The 21,457-nt window shown below is 43.7% G+C and overlaps 1 protein-coding gene across 4 annotated transcripts in view; it reads right to left on the bottom strand.

Annotated features, from left to right (window-relative positions):
- Positions 1–21,457, bottom strand: part of RORA (RAR related orphan receptor A) — a 400,721-nt gene that overhangs the window by 329,839 nt on the left and 49,425 nt on the right. For all 4 annotated transcript variants that reach the window (XM_066196610.1, XM_066196616.1, XM_066196617.1 and 1 more), the window contains exons 3-4: positions 20,246–20,375; positions 18,888–19,132 (exon numbers count right to left, since the gene is read on the bottom strand). In XM_066196610.1, coding sequence (XP_066052707.1) covers positions 18,888–19,059 — 172 coding nt within the window. In that variant the 5' untranslated portion in view covers positions 19,060–19,132; positions 20,246–20,375. The remainder of the gene's footprint in view (positions 1–18,887; positions 19,133–20,245; positions 20,376–21,457) is intronic.

Raw genomic sequence — 21,457 nt, 5'->3', positions numbered from 1 at the left:
CAATACTGCATACCTGGAGAGAAGTAGTATTTGAACACCCTACCACAGCTAATCACAGTGGAAAGTGAAACACAATAATGCATCTTATCAGCCATGGAGACTTGCTCTTCTCCTTCCAATGCTTTCTGAACAACTAAGAAAGGGAAATTATCAAAACAGGTAATGCAGACCTTACTTGCCATTTGCAAGGAAAATAGCTGGAGCTTCAAGGCCACTACAGAATAACCAAGGAGCAGAAGAGCTGTAAAGTTTGATTTTGGGAGGAAGCTGGGTAAACATCTCCCAGCAGGGCGCTTTGCCTTGCTGGGACTTGCAACACGCAATAATGCAGCTGAGAGTCAGCACGCAGGGCATTCCACCATGGCTTAAAGGAACTATTATCAACACGAAGTACTTGAAGCAATTTCAAAACATTACTCACTCATTTGGTTCCCAGACATCAGAAGCCTCTCAGAAGAGGTTTCTCTCATCTTCTGCTCTCTCCCATTCTGTATTATGCAGGTTCTTTATTTGCCCATTAATCAGCTATGACACAAACAATATTTTCATACTTCTTTCCTCAGCCCAAACAGCAGCTTCCACATGCTCTTCAGGATTTACGCTTCCAGAGACAAGTCCCACTCAGGATACCACACTAGGATTTTTTCCTCGTTTCTGCCAGAACTCTTTAGGGTCATTGGCATACACTGAACCTCCATGTAAGGATCACAGGGAAATCTGATGTAGGCAGCAGGATGTACCTTCTCTTACTTGTCAAATCTAAACTGAAGAGTACTAATCACTCTTGGAGGAAATAACTCTATTTGTACTTCAGGCTAGACACTGGCAGCCCTACCTGCCACAGAAGGTGCAAATTCCACACATCAGCCTAATGGGGAAGAAACAGAGCCTATGCTGGTTTTAAAGCAAGGGAAAAAGTAGTGACCAAAGTATTCCCACTTCAGAAAGTCCTTGTGTACATTTCAATGCCTGTGATTTGACTGTGCAGTGTATCAATGACAATAGCCGCAATGCCACTCCTACGGTAACTGATTTTATGAATACTCTCTTTTTGCCCGTAGGAGCCCACGAATTTTATTCTGCTTGTTTGATAAGACTTCTTGCTTTGTGTTATTCACATTGCATGGCCATTTCATACCACACGATACTGATCACATATCCAGCATCACCAAGGCAAAAAGCAAACAAAAACCCAGCACTACTTTTACTTTTTGCAAACCCTACACAAACTGATTTAAAAGTAAAAGTCTGTGAAGGAAACATTCCAAGAGCCACCAAAACCCCTGCATATGTTTATTGCCACTTCCAGCGAGCAGAGCCCAGAGCATAAACTGCACCTGTGGGGCTCTGCAGTCTGCTCTCATCTAGCCTAAGCAATTAAGTTGCAGAGGATTTCACAAAAAACATTCCTTTCCCTCGGGCTGAGTCTTACAGAGAGAATACAAGCAAAACAAAAGCATTGGTAACCAGCCTCATGGCAATAAACAACCCCTCTTGTGATGGTACCTCAAAGCATGGCTGGGCGAGCAGCTCCCTTCACCAGAGCACTTGTTTCAAGAGGGACTTTGCCTAGGAAACACTAGGTAGTGCCTCTTTAATAGTCATAATTGATAATGACTACTGCCAGCCCACAATCTTAGATGTTTTCAGCAATCAGTTAAAGTTACTTGAAAAAAATCTGTGCACAAAAATGTGCTTCAAAGAGACTGGGGCTTAATTTTGTCTAGCCAGAAGGAAGGTTGTTAGGACAGAGATGAGCAAAGCCAAATTTCATTAAACTATCACAAAGTTTACTCACCATGAAAAACACTAGCTATAAATGAGGAATAAGACATATTAAAAATAAATAAGTGAGAAATACCTATGGGCAAGAGACTGAGAAGGCTGGAGCATTAAGCAGCACAGAGAAGAAAAAGCAAAATAGTTAAAGTTACTCCAACACCAGGCAAGGGTAACACAGCTTATTAATTCTCAGTGGAGGGAGACCTCAATTCCATTACACTTTCAACACAAAAAAGCATACCAGTCAGTAAAATAATAACCTACTGGAACATCATTTTGATTAGTTTGATTGTCAGTACTTATCTTACTAAGATAAAAATCAAGACTTGCTCTAACTCCTTCCAGCTGTTTATCTTTCAGAAGCAGTACTCCAATGCATCCATTTAGCAATTTATGAGCAAACATGCATCTGCTCCAGTTGTTCCCCACATCCATTTTCTGAAGCAAAAACATCTTCTTGTCTCCATTAACTGGTCACTAAATTTGGATACCAACAGTTCATCATTTGTTATAATTTTGTCAATTAAAAAAATCAGCCTGAAGATGATCTCTACTAATGGGGTATCACTGCATTTGTTGTTACCTGAAACCCTGTTTTGCTCTTTTAGAATTACTTGATAAAAGTTCTTGTTAAATGCTTCGAATGGAACCTCCATAGCTTAATTTAGCTGGTTAATTCCACAGAGATAATAAGAAGCTGAAAGGATGACTAACAATGTTTTGGGTATCTCAAGTTTCTGAATTCTGCTGAGACCCACCCTGAAGGGGAAGGAAGTACCTACCCTGGCACTTCATCTTCCAAACTGGCACTCAATCTAAAACACAGAAAAGCTTACAGATCCCATTTATAAAAATGCCTCAGAGTTTCAAAGTGACACAGACCCATAAGGGGAGAGGAATTTTCACAACTGTTCCACAAAAGCAAATACAGCACATGCATCATTATCAATTAATCAATGTTCGTTTTCTTTTCTTGGTGATCCACCTTTCCTCCAGAACTAGAAATATTTTACTTAACTCTTAATATCCACCAGCTTCTACCATCCTCATGTTGGAAAAAGAGCTCTTTAGAAACCTGCTCAGCTCAGAAATGAAAGCTGAAACAAACTGTTTGAATAAATATAAGCACATTTTTAGAAATAATTCTTGTGTTAGAAAAATTACTCCCACGCCCACTTGGGTGTGATAAATGCTAAGAGTAAACTTCTTCTGCTTCCTTCCACCATACAGAAAAGAAGGAAAGAAATCAATGTTGTTTTGCTGCATATTTAACACATAATATCTTGGTAACACTGGCATTAGCAAGATTCAAACAGCAGGGAGACCGGAAGCTTACCAAATCTCTTGGGATGCAGTACAACCTACTTCAAAAGGACAACATGCAGGTATTGAGGAAGTAAGGAAAAAGAATTTCAACAGATATTTCTACTGCTAAAGTGGGAATTTGAATTCAGGCATCAGTGATCTCAGGATAGATACAAAAATTTGGGAGTCAACAGATACCGAAACCGCTCTTGAACAACTGAATATAAAAAGAGTCTTCAGTAGAACTGACAAAATGATGATGGATCAAGTAGCTGAAAATCAATGGACATAAAAGCAATGAGAATTAATGGAGAGTCATTACACTATTAACAGGATTTGCATGATGATGCCTCAATTTAAGCTCCTCATACCAAGATTGGAGGGGTTTTGTTGACACTTGGGCTGGTTTCTGGAAGCTCAGTTCCATTTCAAACCTACTGCTGAATTTGATCTGTGTTTGAAATACGAGGTGTACCATGCACAGTGCAATATTCAGTTATGGTAACTGTTGCTTTGGAGGTCGAGCTGAGAAGAGTCCATTCCCACTGACAGCCAAGTTTCCATCTCTTCTCCAGTTTCTGGAGGGTACACAACCATCCTTTTTACTCCAAAGTCTATCAAACACAGGTTTCTCCAGTGCTGAACACAGGAACTAAAAAGCAGATCTCAGGTTTGTTTCTCCGGCTAAAGCCCACAGCAGTGATGCATCTCCCCTTTGCTGGAAAAGGTTCACTTAAATACAGCTTCAGACTGGAACTAACAACCAGACTTCCTTTCCCTTTTTAACAATCACCTGTCTCAGCAAGATACTGCTAATAAAAAGCTGAAGGGATGACTAACAATATTTTGGATATCTCTAGTTCCTGAAAGTGCCTTTGGATAAAATTTGCCCTTAATCCTTCTCTGTAACACAACCGCATATTAGCAACTTAAAGTTACATAACACACTGTATTTCAATTCTTTTCACATCTTGGATCTGAAACTCCAGTTCACATTAAACAGCCTTTGATGGTTAACGATACCAACTTATGTGGAGCCAACACTGACATTTTAAGTGCAGAATCTGCAGCAGTGTGGGATGTGGCCACCAAACCAGAGCCCTCCCAACACCCTTTGGTCCCCAAGCACTGCCATTGTCACCTCATGCACACGAGGGGAACACAGCTGCGTCCAACGGGGAAGGGAGCTCCAGGGAAAAGGACGGTTTAGAGCCCAATCATCCCGTCCAGTTTCTAGGTATGGATCTGACCAGGTAGACAGAACCACAGGAGACACTGCTGGCAAGGAATTCAAACAGAGTTTGTGGTTCTTGCTTTCATGCTCTCCTGCAAGACCTCATCAGAGACAACAAACTGAATTAACCTCTTGCAGCACAAAAGAATGTAAAACATGGACATTTCAGCTCCCTGTCCCACCTCACTGAGCACAGCAACTCTGGACACCTGGATCCAGGTGAACAAATGGGACAGTCAGAGGAGCACATCACATCTGCACTACGTCCTTCCAGTCTCACCATGTTTGAAACAAATGTGAAGGAATGGATACTCTCCCATTTGGAATATTGATGAAAACATTCATCAGCAATAGGAAACAAATTAATAACCACATCTGTGTCATTGGAAGGAATTTTTCCTCTAAATTGTCTTTAAGGAAATATGAAGAGGCTAATTATTATGGCAATGCCTTGAATAAAGTGTTATTAACATGTATTAGGAATGTCTCTACAGATAAGAAGCCTACCTGACTTTGCAAAACTGAATGATTGCCATACTGCTATTAACTGAACATTAGAAGACAAATTACAAATAAAAGTGTAATCTCTAAAAGTTGGCAAGTAGAGTGCTTAGTCCTTAAAAGGCTGGTGGAAGTCATGCAGAACAGCTTCATATGATTTAAATCTAAAGTATGTTTTAAATTTAAATTACCTTAAAGGTATTAAAAATCTCTAATGCTTTAATATAGCTTTATTATTCACTGTACATTCTTGGTTTATGTCTAAAAAACTTTTCCCTCAGTAAAGTCCAGCAGTTGTAAGTCTCTGCTTAAAACACACAGGAAAAATATGAAAAAAAAAATTGCAAATCAAAAGCAATGTCTACATCTAAAACATTGCACTGGAAAAAAATAATGCAGAAATATTTACTTTTATGGAGAAATATCACACAGAGATGTCAGGATTACACAAAAACTTCAACTGCTTACATTTACATTTAAATGTGGTTGCAAAAATCAGACACTACTTGAGAAAGACTAAAACCAAGTTTCTCTGTACTAATCTGGTTAAAGTGTGCTGAAAAATACTTATAACACGTAAGAACTTCCAACAAAAGAAGGAGTGCTGCTTACTCCTACCACTGCCATTCATCTACTTTTTATCAAGTTTTACTACACAACACACTGCAAAATCTTTTTGCTGCACACCCCGGGTCTGTAGTGTCCAGTTTGATGAGAAACCCAAAGTGTTTCATGTAAATTAAACCAGGTAACTCCAGTGACCAGCAGTGGTGTAACTGCACCTTGGTAAGGGCTACGCAGAGACAGATCCCTACAATGTCCTGAGGATTGTTAAGCACTGCCTGTAGAGCAGAGCCTCAGCTAACACAGCAGTGACAAAGTTGCCATCCTCCCCAGCCCCTACTTACTCCAGCACATCAAGCTAAAACTCGATAGAGGGCAATTTTTAAGGAAAAAAACCAAAACAATTATGCTGCTTTTGCTACACTTGGACACACAACAAAGTGATAAATGCTCCCTTCTGCTGGCATAGCTGCACCCACACCAGCAGTTCAGACTGCAGTGTCAGTGAGAGCGTGGAATTTTCAATTCCTGTGCCAACAAAACCCACAGGTATCCCAGGACACGTGCATGGAGCTGGTCTGACAAAAGGACACCTAGACCAGATGTGGGGCAAGAAGAAAAACCATTAAGGCACAGCTGCTGCCTCCTCATCCAGCACGGACAGAGGGAAAACCACCAAACTTCTTCATACCTGTCCTTCTAGGGGAAATCAACACCTAAAATGTCAAACTTTCAGGCACCTTCTATGGCACTTCAATGGTCTGTTGCTGCTAACTTAGTCCACAGACAGGGAAATAATGGGGTGCCTCTCTTCCATCTTCTGCCTTTTTGTGTCCCCACAATTTGAAACTCAACACATCTCAGCATAAAGCTCCGTAGAGTGTGGCCCATAAGCACTTCCAAGACTTCTCAACTCTGATCATGACCTGAACAGGCCTGAAAGAGCAACGTTTCTGATGCAGCAACATGCAATCCTAATCCTTATTTCCATGCAGGGAAATGAGAGGAATTGTGACGGTGCGGTGCCTCTCCAGGGGCTTTCGCCCGCGCTTCCTGGCCAGCTCTGGCACCGACGTCGCAAAAAGGTACGGTTCTGTATTTGGGGAATACAGTTCCGATCCTCTGAGTCCTTGCCTCAGCAGAAGTGTGAACCATGCGAGAAATTAAGGGATGGAACTCTGGAAGGCAACTTCAACTGGGTTTTATTGAATCAGCATGGCTTCCTTCCACCCAAAAGTTAGCCCGCCAAAGCCTGGGAAACACACGAGTTGTCACCTTAAATCTGGAGGTGGGGGAGTGAGGAGGATACAACTTGGAATCAATCCAGAATGGGAAGGCAGTGACTGAACTGAAATGACAAACCATAGAACAAATCATAAAACAAAGGGGGAAGGGGGACCTGGACCCCACCAATCACTCAAAGTCCTCACCAGAACTTCCTAGAGATCAGGGTGAGGCTTCAAAGTGACAGGCAGGACCCAGGTGTCACATAACCATGATGGATTGATAACTAACTGGGGCAAACCATTGTGGGACAATACAGGGACAGATGGGAAAGACCATTCCAAAACCATAAGAGACAATCAGATACATGCAAGAACTGTGAACACTTAAAAACCCACCACTACAAGGAATGAATGAAATGCGAACAGAGCCCAGAAGACAAAATGCTCACTCTGACATTCCACCATTACTCTGTCCCCTCTCACACATTACAGTGTCCCTTCACATATATTACAATAACATGCGATGCCTTAATTAAGTTATTGCCCAAACACAGGAAGATACTCTCATGGTCTTAAGCACATCATGTCCACAACAATTTCATTACAGGTTTAGACTTTCTGTGACAAATCCCACATAGGTAGGACAGCAGTTACAAAGTATCTTGGAAGGTTATGACAACAACATTTAACTAAGTATCAATAAAATACTGCTGTAAGTAAAATATATTCTGCTCCAAAGGGAGAAGAGACACGAGACAGGAATTCAAGACACGGCATAACACGAATCGTGCATTTCATGTGTACCATCACTGGACTTCTTTTTAAAGTAATTTCTCTTAAAAGACAAAAAACAGCTGGCCTCTAGTTTTATGTTTAATGCTTTTCCAAAGAGCTCAAATTCTGTCCCAGGACTGCCTACCACAAAGTAAAGGCAGCCCTCAAGTCAATGATAAGGGTTTGAAGAAAGGACTTCAGAGATTCCTCACAAATTAATGTCAAATGACAACAACAACAACAACAATAGCTATCTGAGTAGAAACTACCAGTCCCAAGCTCTTCCCCCCAAATTAAGGAACCAGGGAAAGCAGCATAAACCTTTTTAAGGGACACCCGGAACTTACCATCTCACCATTTAAGTGACAAGATGAGTTTTCTTCATAAAGAGTCCCTACAGCACCCCACTGTTAGTTCACAATTCTTTTTCTTTCCTTTTTTTTTTTTTTCCCCCAAATATTTGCATTGTTGCTGGACCATAAAAACTTTCATTTTAATCTGCTTAACACATTGTGGGAAAGGACTCCTAATTTCACAGGACTGAGATAAGACAAATAATTCGTATAACACATTAGCACAACATCCATGGCAAAAGAATTGAGTCAGATCTCATTGGAAACAATAGGGTGTTGAAGCAAATCTGAGGCAACTGTTTGAGACCACACCATGCACTAAAACAGATTTTATTACATTCCATAGCAAAGACAAGATCACAGAATAAGAATATACCGATTGTACAGAGGAAATAAGGCTGTAAATTCCCTTCCCCTCAGCAGACACTGTAGCTTCCCCCACTACTTCAGTCCTTTCGCAAATGTTTGGGGTTTTTTTCCAGGCCATTCTCCAAATCAGTCATCTTTCTTTTGTGCCCTTTCATTACACTTCTTCCTTAAGTTCCACATCTTTCTTTTACTGTTCATTATCCAAAACTACCCTGCTCCCCCTTTGGCTTCATTTACTTCCTTTCTGGGTTTGTTTTTACATTTTCTATTGCTGCCTTTCCAGAGCCAAGTTTGCTTCCAGTGTGCGTTCTGCTGTGTGCAGAGAAAAGCAATGCAACAAAATATTTTCAGTATTGGCATTGAGTCCCCACCTCGCCACTTGTGATCATTTGCTCTCAAATCCCTAAAGACATTCTGCTTTGAACCTCTGCTGTGGCAAAGAAAACAAAGGATACGTGGAAGAAATTCTGAGGAGACTTGCCAATTGCAGAGATCTGTGACAAGCCATTTCTACAGTCTCTAAACTGGGCTGAAAACAACAGGAAGGTGGACTGGGGAATGCTGGAAACCCAACACTGAGGACAAATACAGCTTGCTAAATGGAAGCCCGTGGTTATCTGTAAACCTAGCTGCTCTGCTAATCCCGCCTTCATCCAGAAGCTTTTGTCCTTATCCTCTCTAAGGTGAATGTTGTACGGGGGAGCATTCTTCAGAGAACTGAAACCAAAGATTTTAGTGACAGACTGCCTTGAGCACTGCAGAGGAAAGTTAATGACTAGCTAGAATTTTGGAAGGATTTTGCTTCTGTTTCAAAATAAAAAACGTTCCCTTTCTCTTTCGCAGAGCCTTAGATACTACACTACATGTCACACTAAAGCATCTCTGGGATACTGCTGACCTGGCCTGCTAATTCCAGGGGGTATTATTATCCAAAACATTAACAACTGCAATTTCTCATGAACTAGAACCATGAATCTCTAAAAGGAAGCCAAGTGGTACAGTGCAATTTACTCAGAAAAAGAAAACAGGAAAATAATTCAGTTATGATCAAATCAAGTTAGAGGCAGCCAATATCGAGAGAGAAATGCCAATAAGGCAGGCCACCTCAACAGTCAGCTTATTAAATTCTCTGAAGCTAAATCCCTACAATCAGTTCACCTTCCCCATCATTTTTTTCCATCACAAAACAAAAAAGACTTTTTGATTGTTATAAGAATAGAGCTAAGATGTCAGTGGCTACAAAGTAAAACCTTTAGTGAACCTAGCAAACACACTCCATATACAGCAACAGACAAGTGCAACTCAGGTTCTGTACCTGAGGAAATTCCTGCTCATCTCCTAAGAGCTGTTCTGAAGTAGGGATACAAATCCCTCTCCAGCAATGAAGCCACAGTATGATCCTGAAAGCAAAGTTATAGCAGGGTAACAATGCATCTGCCAAAATAATTACAATTACTCACCCAGCTGAAAACTACAGTTAATTCATCTTTTATCCAGAGTCATTTCCATTGGTGCTAAAATTGCTTATTTTTCGTAAGCCATTTCCCAGTGCAGTTCTTGATGATTTGCAACTCTCTCTTGATCTTTACTACACGTGCAGCCCTAGTTTTACCCTACACTGAAGTACTATCACTGACATCAACAGAATCATCCACAATGCTTGGTATTAAGCACACACAAACTGTCACAGGATCCAGTCTTCTGCCAGCAGAGCAGAACACTTCCAGCGGCCAGGGGTGGCTTTCATGCTGCCAATATACAAACTAATCTGATCTCTGGCAGATTCACACTCACGAAAATCAGATGATTTCCTAAAAATACACCTGATTCCAAAAGAAAATTACAATCATTAGGAGTGTTGAGTAGAAATGAAACCTCTGGAAACAACTGAGTGATTTGGTTTTTTAAAGATTCTCAAAGTGTAAAGCCTGTCTGGGTATTGATGCATTGGCAAGATTGCTAAGGGACTGAAAGTACACCACACCACTATACATTGCTTTGTCCATTACTCCTCCAAGCATCAGTCCTGGCAAGAGTTGCTCTGTGCTCTGACTTTCATGTATTATCTCAGAAGCACTCTGGCTCCACACAAGACATCAACAGTTCAGTATACTTCATGAGAATTTTTGAAAGGACTCTCTAACAACAAAGGCAGTAAAGGACCCTTTCCTAACTTCTGTAATGACAACACAAGTGACTAACAAAACTCCTCTTGAAGATTACACAAATGAAGCAGGACGCAGAGAGAGGTTTTTGATATGCCCTAGTTTCCTTTGAGATGGGTTTTATTTTATTTTTTTAATTATATACATGATTTAAGAGATGCTTTGTACTGACAGCTTTTTTACTTCAAGTAAAGTATTAGCAAAAAGTGTACTTCAGCCTGTCTTATCAAATTTCAAGATTTCTTACAAAGAAATAGTTTAAACCTTACCTTTCTGCCCTTAGTTAAAAGATGTAATGCAGCAGAGGCCTCTGATTTACATTTGGTTCAGACTTTGGCAAAGTCATCTATTAGTTCATAAAAGGCATTCTTTCCTACCTCTGCATTTGAAGAACAACTATGCGGGGAAATCCTGCTTTAAAGTATTCTCGTAATCCCACTACAGGAATAAAATAAACGCTATAATCAGTATTTCACAAGTCCTGGCCTTGGTTTCATCCTTGACTGTATCTAACAGACCTTGCTTCAGCGCCAAAACAGTCAGGCCAAGCTCTACTAATACATAATTTAAATCTTCCCCATGGTGTCTACAGTTTTGCATATATATTTATTTCAGAATACATACACTTCTACATAACTATGGAAAAACACTCCTCTCTCACAGGCCAGGAGCTGGGGATTCTATTGGATGCACACTCAACAGCACTTTGCTGTATGGTCTACCTCTGGGCTTTGATTTTTGTTTTTCTTTCTGTCTTCTTTCAGACCTACTGTCAAAACTAATTGCACATTCCTGGCCATATATTCCCCATTCTTCACACAAACCATCTCTTTGGACAGCATGCCATTTTAAAAGGTATTTCTAAGTGTAATAAAATTTTTTTAAAAGAAATAAAAAAACGAAGAGGGGGTTCTCTGTCCAACCTCCTTCTAGGAGTTATAATTTCCATCACCTCTGCATATTAAATCCTTCAATACATTTGAACAGTTGGAGAACTAAAGCACACAGACATATTGCTAATTAATGCTGTAAATACCCCATAGTCTGTGTGAAATGAAACATTTGAAAAGAACAGCAGCACCACAGTTTTTCACCCCATGATCACTACACCTGCCTCATTAATCTCCTGCACCCATGTGAAGTAAATACATAGTACAACCACAAACTAAAAATCAACAAAGCCTTTAAAATGGTTTAATTTGATTCTACAAGGGAGGTTATCATAATCCAACTCTGCTCTCTCATTCTCCTGGCAATTTCTCTCAGCTCAGTTTCCACACTAACTTTGTTCTCCATCTCACAATCTATCATGCTGTTATAATGCCAGCTCAAACGCTGTTTGTAACAGCGCAGCAATTTCTCAGAAGTTGCCAAGCTTCATAGTGAGTTCCTGTAGAAGTGCATGGAAATTATTAGATTAAATTACAAATGAAAGACTCTGCAGTTGGTCATTATTACTAGGACATTTATGTACATTCTGTTGATCATGGATTTTGACTTCTGTTCCTTTGCAGATCTTCTGTTTACACTCTGTTCTGCTAGATTACATGGGAAGTGAAATTGAAGACAACTGGAAAGAGCTGTATTTTCCCCAGTCACAAACATCCTCACAAGATAAGGCTTGACACCCATCTCTCCCCCAGTCCCTACTGGCTTAGTGTCAAGAGATCCCCTAGAACCATTTTTAAAACCCCTATGTGAATATGAGCACATTTCACAGACAGCACCTCCCTTTTTAAGGAATTCACCAGCCAAGAAATTTGCTTTACAAAGCAAGACCTGCAACATCCCGGGCATCTCCCCTTGTTTATAAGATTTCACATACCAGCATGGAACCAAACAATTAATACATCCAGAAATACCTGAAAACACTGATCATTCTGCAACGGGTGATCACAATAGGGTAAGCAGCAGGATCTTCAATTATCTCACTGCTGGGGGTATCATTTTCAGGAAGGTATTTCAAACCAATTTCTTGACCATACACTGCCACTGAAAATATCTAGTAATTTGCTACAGGAATAGAGCTGTTTGACCCAATTCCAATGCAGATAATTATATTATCTGTATCCAGAATCCCTCTGAGTGTTTCAATCAGGTATGGTATTCTTCACTTTCCGTTCTGATCTGCTTAGCATGGCTGAGCACCATTAAACAGCTGTCAGATTCCACACAAGAAGTGGCTGGATTTCAGTAATAAGCAAAATGGTTCCCAATAGTGTTTAAAACACCTGGGGATCCTTCCAAATGAACAGTGCAATGAGGCTAAACTCTAAGATTAAACTGCTGTAAAATAAGCCCCACATTTTCTTCATGAAAATACACACCCCAAAACACTTAGTCTCTGAAGAGCTCAGTTGTTGCCAAGAGTGAAACATACCTAGATGAGACCTCAGATAACAGTATGAAGAATAATGCACAAACTTTACGTTCAAGAAATTAGACAATTAACTCCTCATGACACACAGCCCAAGCTGTTCTCATGTTTCCATCAGCTCAGACCATCTACAACAGATATGCTGAAGTGCTAAACTGTGAGTCATACAACACAGCTCACTGTTAGTTCAGCTATCACAAAATAAAATTCCAGGCTCCTCTTCATTTTCAGCCCAAGGAGATTTTATAGAAAACATTTAAAGAAGCAAGTGAGCTAACTGATCATGAACACAGTTACTTGGAAGTGAAAAGGTGGTTTCCAATCATCAGACAACAAAACTGTAGAGGAGCCTCCTATCAGACCACAAAAAAATCTGTAACAACCCTAAAAAGGAAATGTGATCTGTTTCTGACACCAAATGTGCAACATGGATCTAGTGACAGCAGGGGATTCAGACTCTGCTCTGCAGGGCCCTCCTCCACATATCTGTAAGAATCTGTGCAGGTAAGGACGTGTGACCTGTCTGCCAGCTGTGAGCATATACAAAACCAACAGCTCTGTAAGGAACGTTTCCAGAAGTGATTATCAGGGCTACAGAGACAGCCTCAGCAATAGTTGAAACACAAGATACTTGGAAAAAGAGTCAAAGGAAACAAGACAGCAGAAATCTGCATATGAAGTGTGGATGCTTCCACACATTTGGGAAGTTTCTTCAACACTTTACCCCCCAGAACTTCCTCTTCTGCCAAAGCCACAGAAAACTACAGAACCTCCACAGCAAGCTCAGGTCCAGGTAAAAGTGTGACAGAGGAAAATAATTCAGCTTCTCTTGAGAAGCAGACACTGTTCCCCACTGCCACATCCCACCCAAAGGCCGGCCCGGCATGACAGGCAGCCCCTTGCCAAAGGTTTAGAATGGACAGACAGCTGAGGGGAGACAACTGCCCTGCCACACGGGAATGGAAGGCCCTGAGTCAAGGGTATTGTTGCATTTTGACAGCTCCTGTAAACTACCTGGGCCCAGCATTCCCCTGTCCCTGTCTGCCACAGCTGTGTGACAGCAGCTGCAGCTGCCACTGCAGCCCCTCTGCTCCCCGAGCAGCAGCGAGAAGCACAGAGCCTGGAAACCATCCCACAGATACACAGCACCCATATTGCCAGTGCATTTAGATATATTCCGAATTTTAATTTCTTTTTTTAATGGCTGTTCCTCCAACTGCCTGGCCCTGAAAACACACTCTTAAAAATATTTCTGTAAAGAATGGACCACCTATTCACAAATTAGTCTCGAGTGGTGCACATATCACAGTAATTTAAAACAAGGTTGGGCTTTTTCCCCTCTTTACTGGGATAGCTCTCAGATTAAATCCAATAAAATCGACTGAGTCACTTCAAATTTTCCCCAATGCGTATTTTTGTAGCTTAAAAACAAATATCAGACAGAAAAAAGAAAAAAAAAAAAAAAAAGAAAAAAAAAAAAAAAAAAAAAAAAAAAAAAGAAGACAACCTCCTAAAGCTGAAATTGCCCTTTCCATTCAGATGCAGTGCTATACCCAAAACTGAAATTGTCACACAGCCCGTTAATCTCCATTACAAAATATGTTCTTTATTTAGTAAAATTACAGCGTTTGGTTGAATGGTAACAGTATTTACATACTGTTTTACGAGCTCCTGAGATGTTTCTCAAGCAAATAAAATAAGAGAATAGGTTACGGTTTATTGAAATAAGAGAACTGCATTGTTCCTAGGAGAACAACATACTGCTGCTATTATTGCCCCTATACTACAAATGTTTAAAACAATGCTGTACTTTGAAGAATTCAAAGTACATATCATCTTCCAAATAGGACTAAATCAGTGGTGCATGCAGAATAGTCCTCAATGATGACAAAGGCAATCCAAAGGATCTACAGATAGCAACCAAATTTACAAAATTCAAAGCGTCCTCCTGAAAACAACATGCAGAATTTTGTATTGTGGCTATGCTCTGCAGAATAGTCTAAATCCAGAAATTGATAAAATCAGGGGGGAAAAAGTATTTCTAAAGGAAAGAACTCCACAAACCTATTGCTGTTCCTATTAATGATGTTACATCCCTAACTGTGGAGCATCACTCAGATTTAAAAAAAAAACACAAAAGCAACATGCCACAGTCTACCAGTAGAAACAGGATTAGGATAAATAGACGACATGATAAAAAATTCCAATGGGTTCTAGAAATCAGAGAAAACACCCAGAACCTCAACAGCAAGAAAAGAAGAACCTACATAGCTGCACTTTTCAAGTATTAAATATTAAGCATGATAAAAATATTTGCACGTAGCATCATCCAATGATGTAAGAGCTGTCTTAAACATTTTTCAGCAAGACATCCTCTCTTGACTTACCTCGGAGACCAAGAGCTCAGTTCCAAACAAACTAAGCATTTTTAGCAGATTTAAAAGCTTTTTACGTACTTTGCTTTTTAATGAGACAGTAGTCCTCTACTAAAATAGAGTTTATTCAATTAAAACTATTTCTAGGGGGACTAATAGAACGTTAAGCCGTAGACTGCAGCATGGGTAGACCTCCATGGACGTCAAAGCCTGCAAAGTGAAGCAAATGTCAATAAAAGCCACAGGCCAGGGCCAGAGCTGGCGAGGGAAGCATTCCTCCTACCAAGCATGGCAAACCACAAACCCTTGTTGCAGAACACACACACACACAGTCAGACTGAAATTCAACCTGCTGGTCAGTGACTGGTCTTCAGAAAATTTTAACAACTACTGTCAGCAATAAAAACATCCCTCTGGGGAAAACCAGGCTTTTTATCCATTTCCTGCTTTTTCCAATATGGTGACAATTTCCTAACAATCAGTTTTAATATCAGACTGCAGGGAATTTTTTTAAGCATGCAAGTATGCATGCATGCCCCCATACACTAAATATATCACCTAACAACTCCCCATTTGAAGAGTGCTTTTGGTAACTCGGAACTTACGTTTTCAAGGTAAGTATTCTACACAGCAACAAAACCAGCATAACCTCTGCAAAATAAAAACCAGGTTAGGTAAGGATCTGGCCGCACAGACAGGTTTGCATAGCAAGCAATAAAGTATTTTGAAATGATAATGTTATAGTAACTAAAGCTTCACTTAAGAATTTATTCTTCAGGAAACTTTCCCACTTCTCCATCAACAGCCCTCTCTTTAATTTTGTTTTTTTTTCATTCCTTACGTCCACTGGTTATTATAAACCCTGATGTATCAAAGCAGCTCTGCAGCGTGTGCAGCTATGAAAATTAAGGATACGAAACAAATATTTGTAGTGTTTGTCAAGTGAAAAATAAGGATTTTTACAGTTACAGAGGTGTGTAAATGCGTACATATATCTAAAAATCTATGTATTTGTATATAACCTCCACACAGCTCCTGTGAGAGTCCAGAGCTGCCTGCTTACAACACATGGCAGAACTGTGACCCAAACAAGCAAATTTTTGAACACAATACACAGCTGAACATATGAGTTTACAATGTAACAGTTCTAAAAATAATTTCACCTATACTAGTCACACACTAAGGTCACATTGTTGCCATAAGATATAAAGGACCCTATTACAAGCAAAAAAGAAATCAAGTGCTATTTCAATAGCTTAAAAAAAAAATTTAAAAAACCCCCCCAAACCTACAAGTCTACAGGGACCCCTAACACCTAATCCATCCATCGAGTCCTGACTTCAAGGAGGCCAAAATGTTGTCATTGTCACGTTCTCCTGTGTGGTTCTGTATCTCCAGGTTTTAACTATTAGAAAGACACAATCAGCTGGTGTGTATTGTATAGGTCAATTTACTTCCAATACACTAATTTATGCAACATTAGCACAGAATGCCAGCTACAATTCTCTTACTGTTTGCACTCTAGGAGTAGACTTGTATTTTCTGCCAACTCCATTACATCATCCGAAAAAACCCAAACACTTTTTTTTTCCCCCCCCCAAATCCCTGCCACTCTCCTTTTCCTTCTCCCTTCTCCCTTCCCAAGCCTTTCCAAACCACACGGCAATTACAGCCGCGAGCTTTATTTCGCTTTGCAGGCTGCAAAGCCCCAGCGCGCAGGGCTCTGGCCATTGTGTTGCCGGGGATGCCTCCATCACTGACCTTCGCTTTCCCACTCAGACTGTTACATAACGCAGTGCCTGCCTGCGTGCGGCGACTGGGAGCCCGGGCGGCGTGTGCCTGGAGTGCCTGGCCCCCTGCTCTTCCCCTTCCCCAGCGAGCCCCGGGAGAGGAGGGACATGTGGGTCAGCGGGTTAGCAGTACCAGAGCCCAAACACTTCGGGACCGCCAAAAAACACCCGAGCCGCCGGAGCCGCCCGGGCTTCCCAGCACCCCCCTCTCCTTTTCGCGTCCATACAGAAGCGACAGCCGAGTGTTACATAATTGATGGGATCCCAAAGTTGCCCCCTTCCCCAAAGGCGGCGTAGCCGGCTCCCGGCTCCCTCCCGCCGGCCCCGCTCCCCGGCAGCACCATCTGCCTGCGCCGCCGGAGCGCTGGGCCGGAGAGCCGGGAGGGGGGGGCGTTGTGTAACACCCGCCAACTACGGCCGGCTCCGCAAACATCCAGAAAACTCCCCGACAAATTAAGGAAATTTTCTCCAGTGTTTCTGATTAACCTCGTTACATAAGGCGCTTGCATTCCAAATCCACTCTCGCAAGCTCTAAATATACCCCGCGCAGCCCAACGCTCCCTGCGCACACGCCCGTGGCCACCCGGCCTCCTCCGGCCGAGCCCGCTCCTCCTCGCCTCGGCATCCGCCGAACGGCGCGCTCCCTGCTCGCAAATCGCCTCTAATTAAATGTTTCGGCGTGTGTCATCTCGATGGCTTTTACTGTACGCGGATTCCCTGAGTGGGAAGCTGCCTGGGAAGGGGGGGTGTGGCCAAAAGGGGAAAAATACTGTAAAACACAAGCCAACACATGATCAGCCATATTCCAACCTACAACCCGAACCCCCTGCGTCCGAGGAGAGACGCTCTCCCCACCGCCGGCGGCCGGGCATCGCTGCCCCAGCCCCGCCGGCGGCTGCCGAGGGGGTTGCGCTCCCGCCGGGCACGTACTTTTTCTCCGCCCGTCATTTCTTTCAACAGCCGTGTGTATTATTACATAGCGTTATTTAATTCATTTTTACCCATCACCGAGGGATTTTACCGAACGAAGCCTCTCTAGCGCGCTCCCCCTATTCTAGGAGCAACGCTTCATAAATTATTTACAAGTAATTAAAGCCGCAGCCTCCTCCCTCTCGCACGTCTCGGCAAACTCCGGCGGCGTTTGAAGCCGGGCCCGTGCCCGTGGCGGGAGCAGCCCGCCCCTCACGGCCCCGCACCGCTCCGCCCGGCAGCGCGCAGCTCTCCCGCCGCCGGCTCGGGCGCTACCGCGGCTGACGCCAAACTTCGACCGCCCTGAGCACCTCCCGAGCTGACCCGCACGGCTCCCAGACGCAACCTGAGGCAGGAGAGGGCTTTGACAGCTGGCGGCAGGAAAGGGGGGCTCGTTTGTTTGCAACGTTTTATTCGGGGGCCGGCGGGGAGTGACAAGACAATCCCCGGGCGCACAGAGACCCTCTGCGAAGTTGTGCACCTTCAACAACAGCAGTTACGAGATCACCCGCTCCGCGATGAAATAATTTTTAGGATACACTTAAATGAATTAAGGGAAAACAGCGCGCAACAGAGTGAATAAGTCACCCGCAAACCGCAAATCTCCTGTTTAATCACAGATCCCCCATTCACAACAAGCCACAGCACACCAGTTGAGGAACTGTCAAAAGGAGAGAGACGAGGGGGAGAAAAAAGGGGGGAGGAAGGACACTGCAGCTTTAAAAGTTTGTTCCCTTGAATCCCAATACTCCCGCTGTTGCTTTATATATTTATAAAATTATGTAATTTCAGGGGCACAGTACCCATCCGGATACCACAGGCAATAAACGAGAGAGATAGGAAAGCACCAAACACCGCTCAATATTTTCATTGCATTTGTCCCTCCTCCTGCAGCAATTAAAAGAAGCTATAAAAGTTTGCAAGGTTTTTGCAGGGGGTAGAAGCCCGGCTTGTTTGCGTGCGCGGCTTCAACAAGCACGAGCAATAAACCAGGGGATTAAATTGCTGCATTTCCCCCTTCTCTCTTACCCCCCTCTTCCTATTCCCACCCACCCCCCGATCCCACTCCCCCGGCCCCCTCCCCCTTCCCCAAGTCTCCCTACCTCTGCTGCTGCTGCTGCTGGAGTAGCTCTGCCTGCGGACGGGAGCCGGCGCATCGCTTTTCCGGGCAGGCTCCAGGTTCACCGGGGTGTCCCTGGCGCCGGCGGCCGCCTCGGAGACGCTGCTGCCCGGCTCACTGGCTGCTGGATCGGGGGCTGCCGGAGCCGACTCCATGTTTTTCCCAATGTAGATCGCTTGGAGATGGCGAGCTCCTACACTCCCTCTATCTTCTGTTTCCAGCGCAACTCTATGGTAGGAAAGCAGAAGGGAGAGAGCGAGCGTGATCCAGATGGGATGTGAGCTTGCCTAGCTGTGACCACAAGCAGCGCTAGCGAGAGCTGCACACCCCCCCGCCCCCGCACCCCCCGCGCTCCGCCGCCAGCCCCGCGCCCCGCGCCCGGCACCGCCGCCCTCCGGCGCGGCCCCGGCCCGGCTGCGGGAGCCGCGCCCGCACGGGCAGCCTGCGGCTCCGCGAGGGGCGGCGGCCGCGGGGTCCCTGCGGCCCCCGAGCGCGGCCGGGGCCGCAGAAGGTGCTGCCATTGCCCAGGGCGGGCGGGGAGGCAGCCCGACCTCCGCCCGGGCCGGCACCCGACGGCTCGGCGCGATGGTGGGGCCCGGCCAAAAAGGGCCGGCGGGCCCGCGAGGAGCTCCCCTCTGCAGCCCTGGTACCAGCGGGAAGAGCTTCCACGCAGGGCTGTCTTCCCTCCCCCATGACTGTTTCAGCTGAAGCCGCATCAGAAGATGCCAGCTGTATTAAGCGTCTCAAGACCCACATGTTTAGCAGCCACGCAGCCGGAGAAGGCAACATTTCAGACAATACCTCTCTTTCAGTGAAGTTCGCTTTGACATAGAACAAAAGGTGAATAGCAAGGTGCCAGAAAACCTCCAGATCTGGTCTGAGTTCTGCATGCGCCCTTGTGCAGTTCACAGTCTCAGCGATGGTCAATTCCTTGTCCATTACCTTATGTTAAAATCCAGTAAGAGCTGCCACAAACACACCCTGGAGAACACATCTCTCCTGTACAACAGAGGCCATGTTTCATGCAGCCCTTACTGCCTCCTGTACAGAAGGTGCTAAAGCTGCCTGCTTTGACTGCTCTGACTAGAAGCATATCCCGAGTAGACCAAATCATGATATTTTTACTGAAAGCGGTTCAAGCTTTTTCCAAATGGCTCTGGATCATGTGCAAGCAGCTGATATGCCACCTTCTGCCAACCAGGACTGCTGCTACAGCTTTCAACACTGCTGGTGCTGGTACCTGATGAAACTTTTAGATAAACCCTGGGCAATTCTACATTCTGCAGTATAATGCACTGCTCTCCCACAAATGGTGCCTGATCGAGCAACTGTGAAACGTACCATGAGTCCTACTTGCCCCTGGAGCCTGTCCACAAATTGGATTACATCTTGCACTGCTGATAGTTCTTTTGGTGGAAGGGTAGAAACTCGGGTGAGTTGATTTGGAAGGCCTGAAGTTCCAGTTCTGTGTCTGGAAAACAAACATCACAATAGTTCTCGTTACCTGTTGTCTGCTTCCATCTGAGAGGAATGGGCAGTGATCGCAGAAGACAGAGCAGCACTAAAATATTATTCTGCATTCACATTCAGAGCATGAATAAATTTCAGGTGGTCAGAGCTGGGCCTACAGACCTTGCCCGCTGAGTAAACCAGGTCTGGTTCTTTGTGATTAAGTACTGGGTTAGGGCACGCCTGGGAGCACACAGGGTATGGTCACAAAAGGCTACCAGGTTTTTCACCAGCATCAAGTAAAAGGGTCTCAGGCTGGGTGGAAGCTGTTCCTAGAGAGCAGGAGAAGGAGAAGCGAGTGAAAGTGGACGAGGGAAGCAGGAGCACAGGCTGCTCCCCAGGACTAATGTGGAGACTGTGAGCATCCCTAGGGCATGCACTGGCACAGGCAGGGGGCACAGGCTTTGAGCATGGCCTCTCCAGAATCTGCAGAGGGCAGCAAGGTGGTCCTTCTCTGATGCAAGTTTGGTGGATTAGAGCTGCAATTTCCTGCAAAGTCTCTCCGTTTACTTTTTGCTAATTGGCAGCCTCCAAACACAAGTAAGAATTATGTGATCTGTGGAAAGCAAACTGCCTGTTAGCCCGAGAGAAAGCTTATCCCTCCCTCTTCAGATCAGGGTTTTAGCAGGCTGACCAGGCAATGTGTGTTGGGAAACTTGCCCAGCTAATAAGAAAAAAGAACTTCATTCCTCAAAGCTGCCAGACCACTGCCTTTCACCAGTGCTGGGAACAATTGGACTACTTGCAACAGTAAGGATTATTCACGTGAGTGTTTTGCAGGACTGCTTTTAGTATTGCAGCTACTTCAAAGTATCAGAGACTTAGAGTGGGTTTTTTCTCCTTTTATCTCTTAAAGGCTGCTGATATTTTGTACACCTACCTTTGTTACACCATTGTCATTTAGTGCATCTTTTCCCCTATTTTCCAAATCTGAACAATTTTTCAGTTTACTTAGAAGAGAAAGGAGAAGGAAACACTGAAGGCTACAATAGGACAACACAGTAGAGCTTTGGTTTTTCAAAGTAAATTGTAAGGGAGAGGAAA

Source organism: Chamaea fasciata, unplaced genomic scaffold (assembly GCF_029207755.1).
Source record: "Chamaea fasciata isolate MVZ Bird 193981 ecotype frontalis unplaced genomic scaffold, bChaFas1.0.hap1 SCAF_14, whole genome shotgun sequence".
NCBI classification, from domain to species: domain Eukaryota; kingdom Metazoa; phylum Chordata; class Aves; order Passeriformes; family Sylviidae; genus Chamaea; species Chamaea fasciata.
Note: the sequence above shows the minus strand (reverse complement) of the source record. Positions and strands in the feature narration are given on the sequence as shown.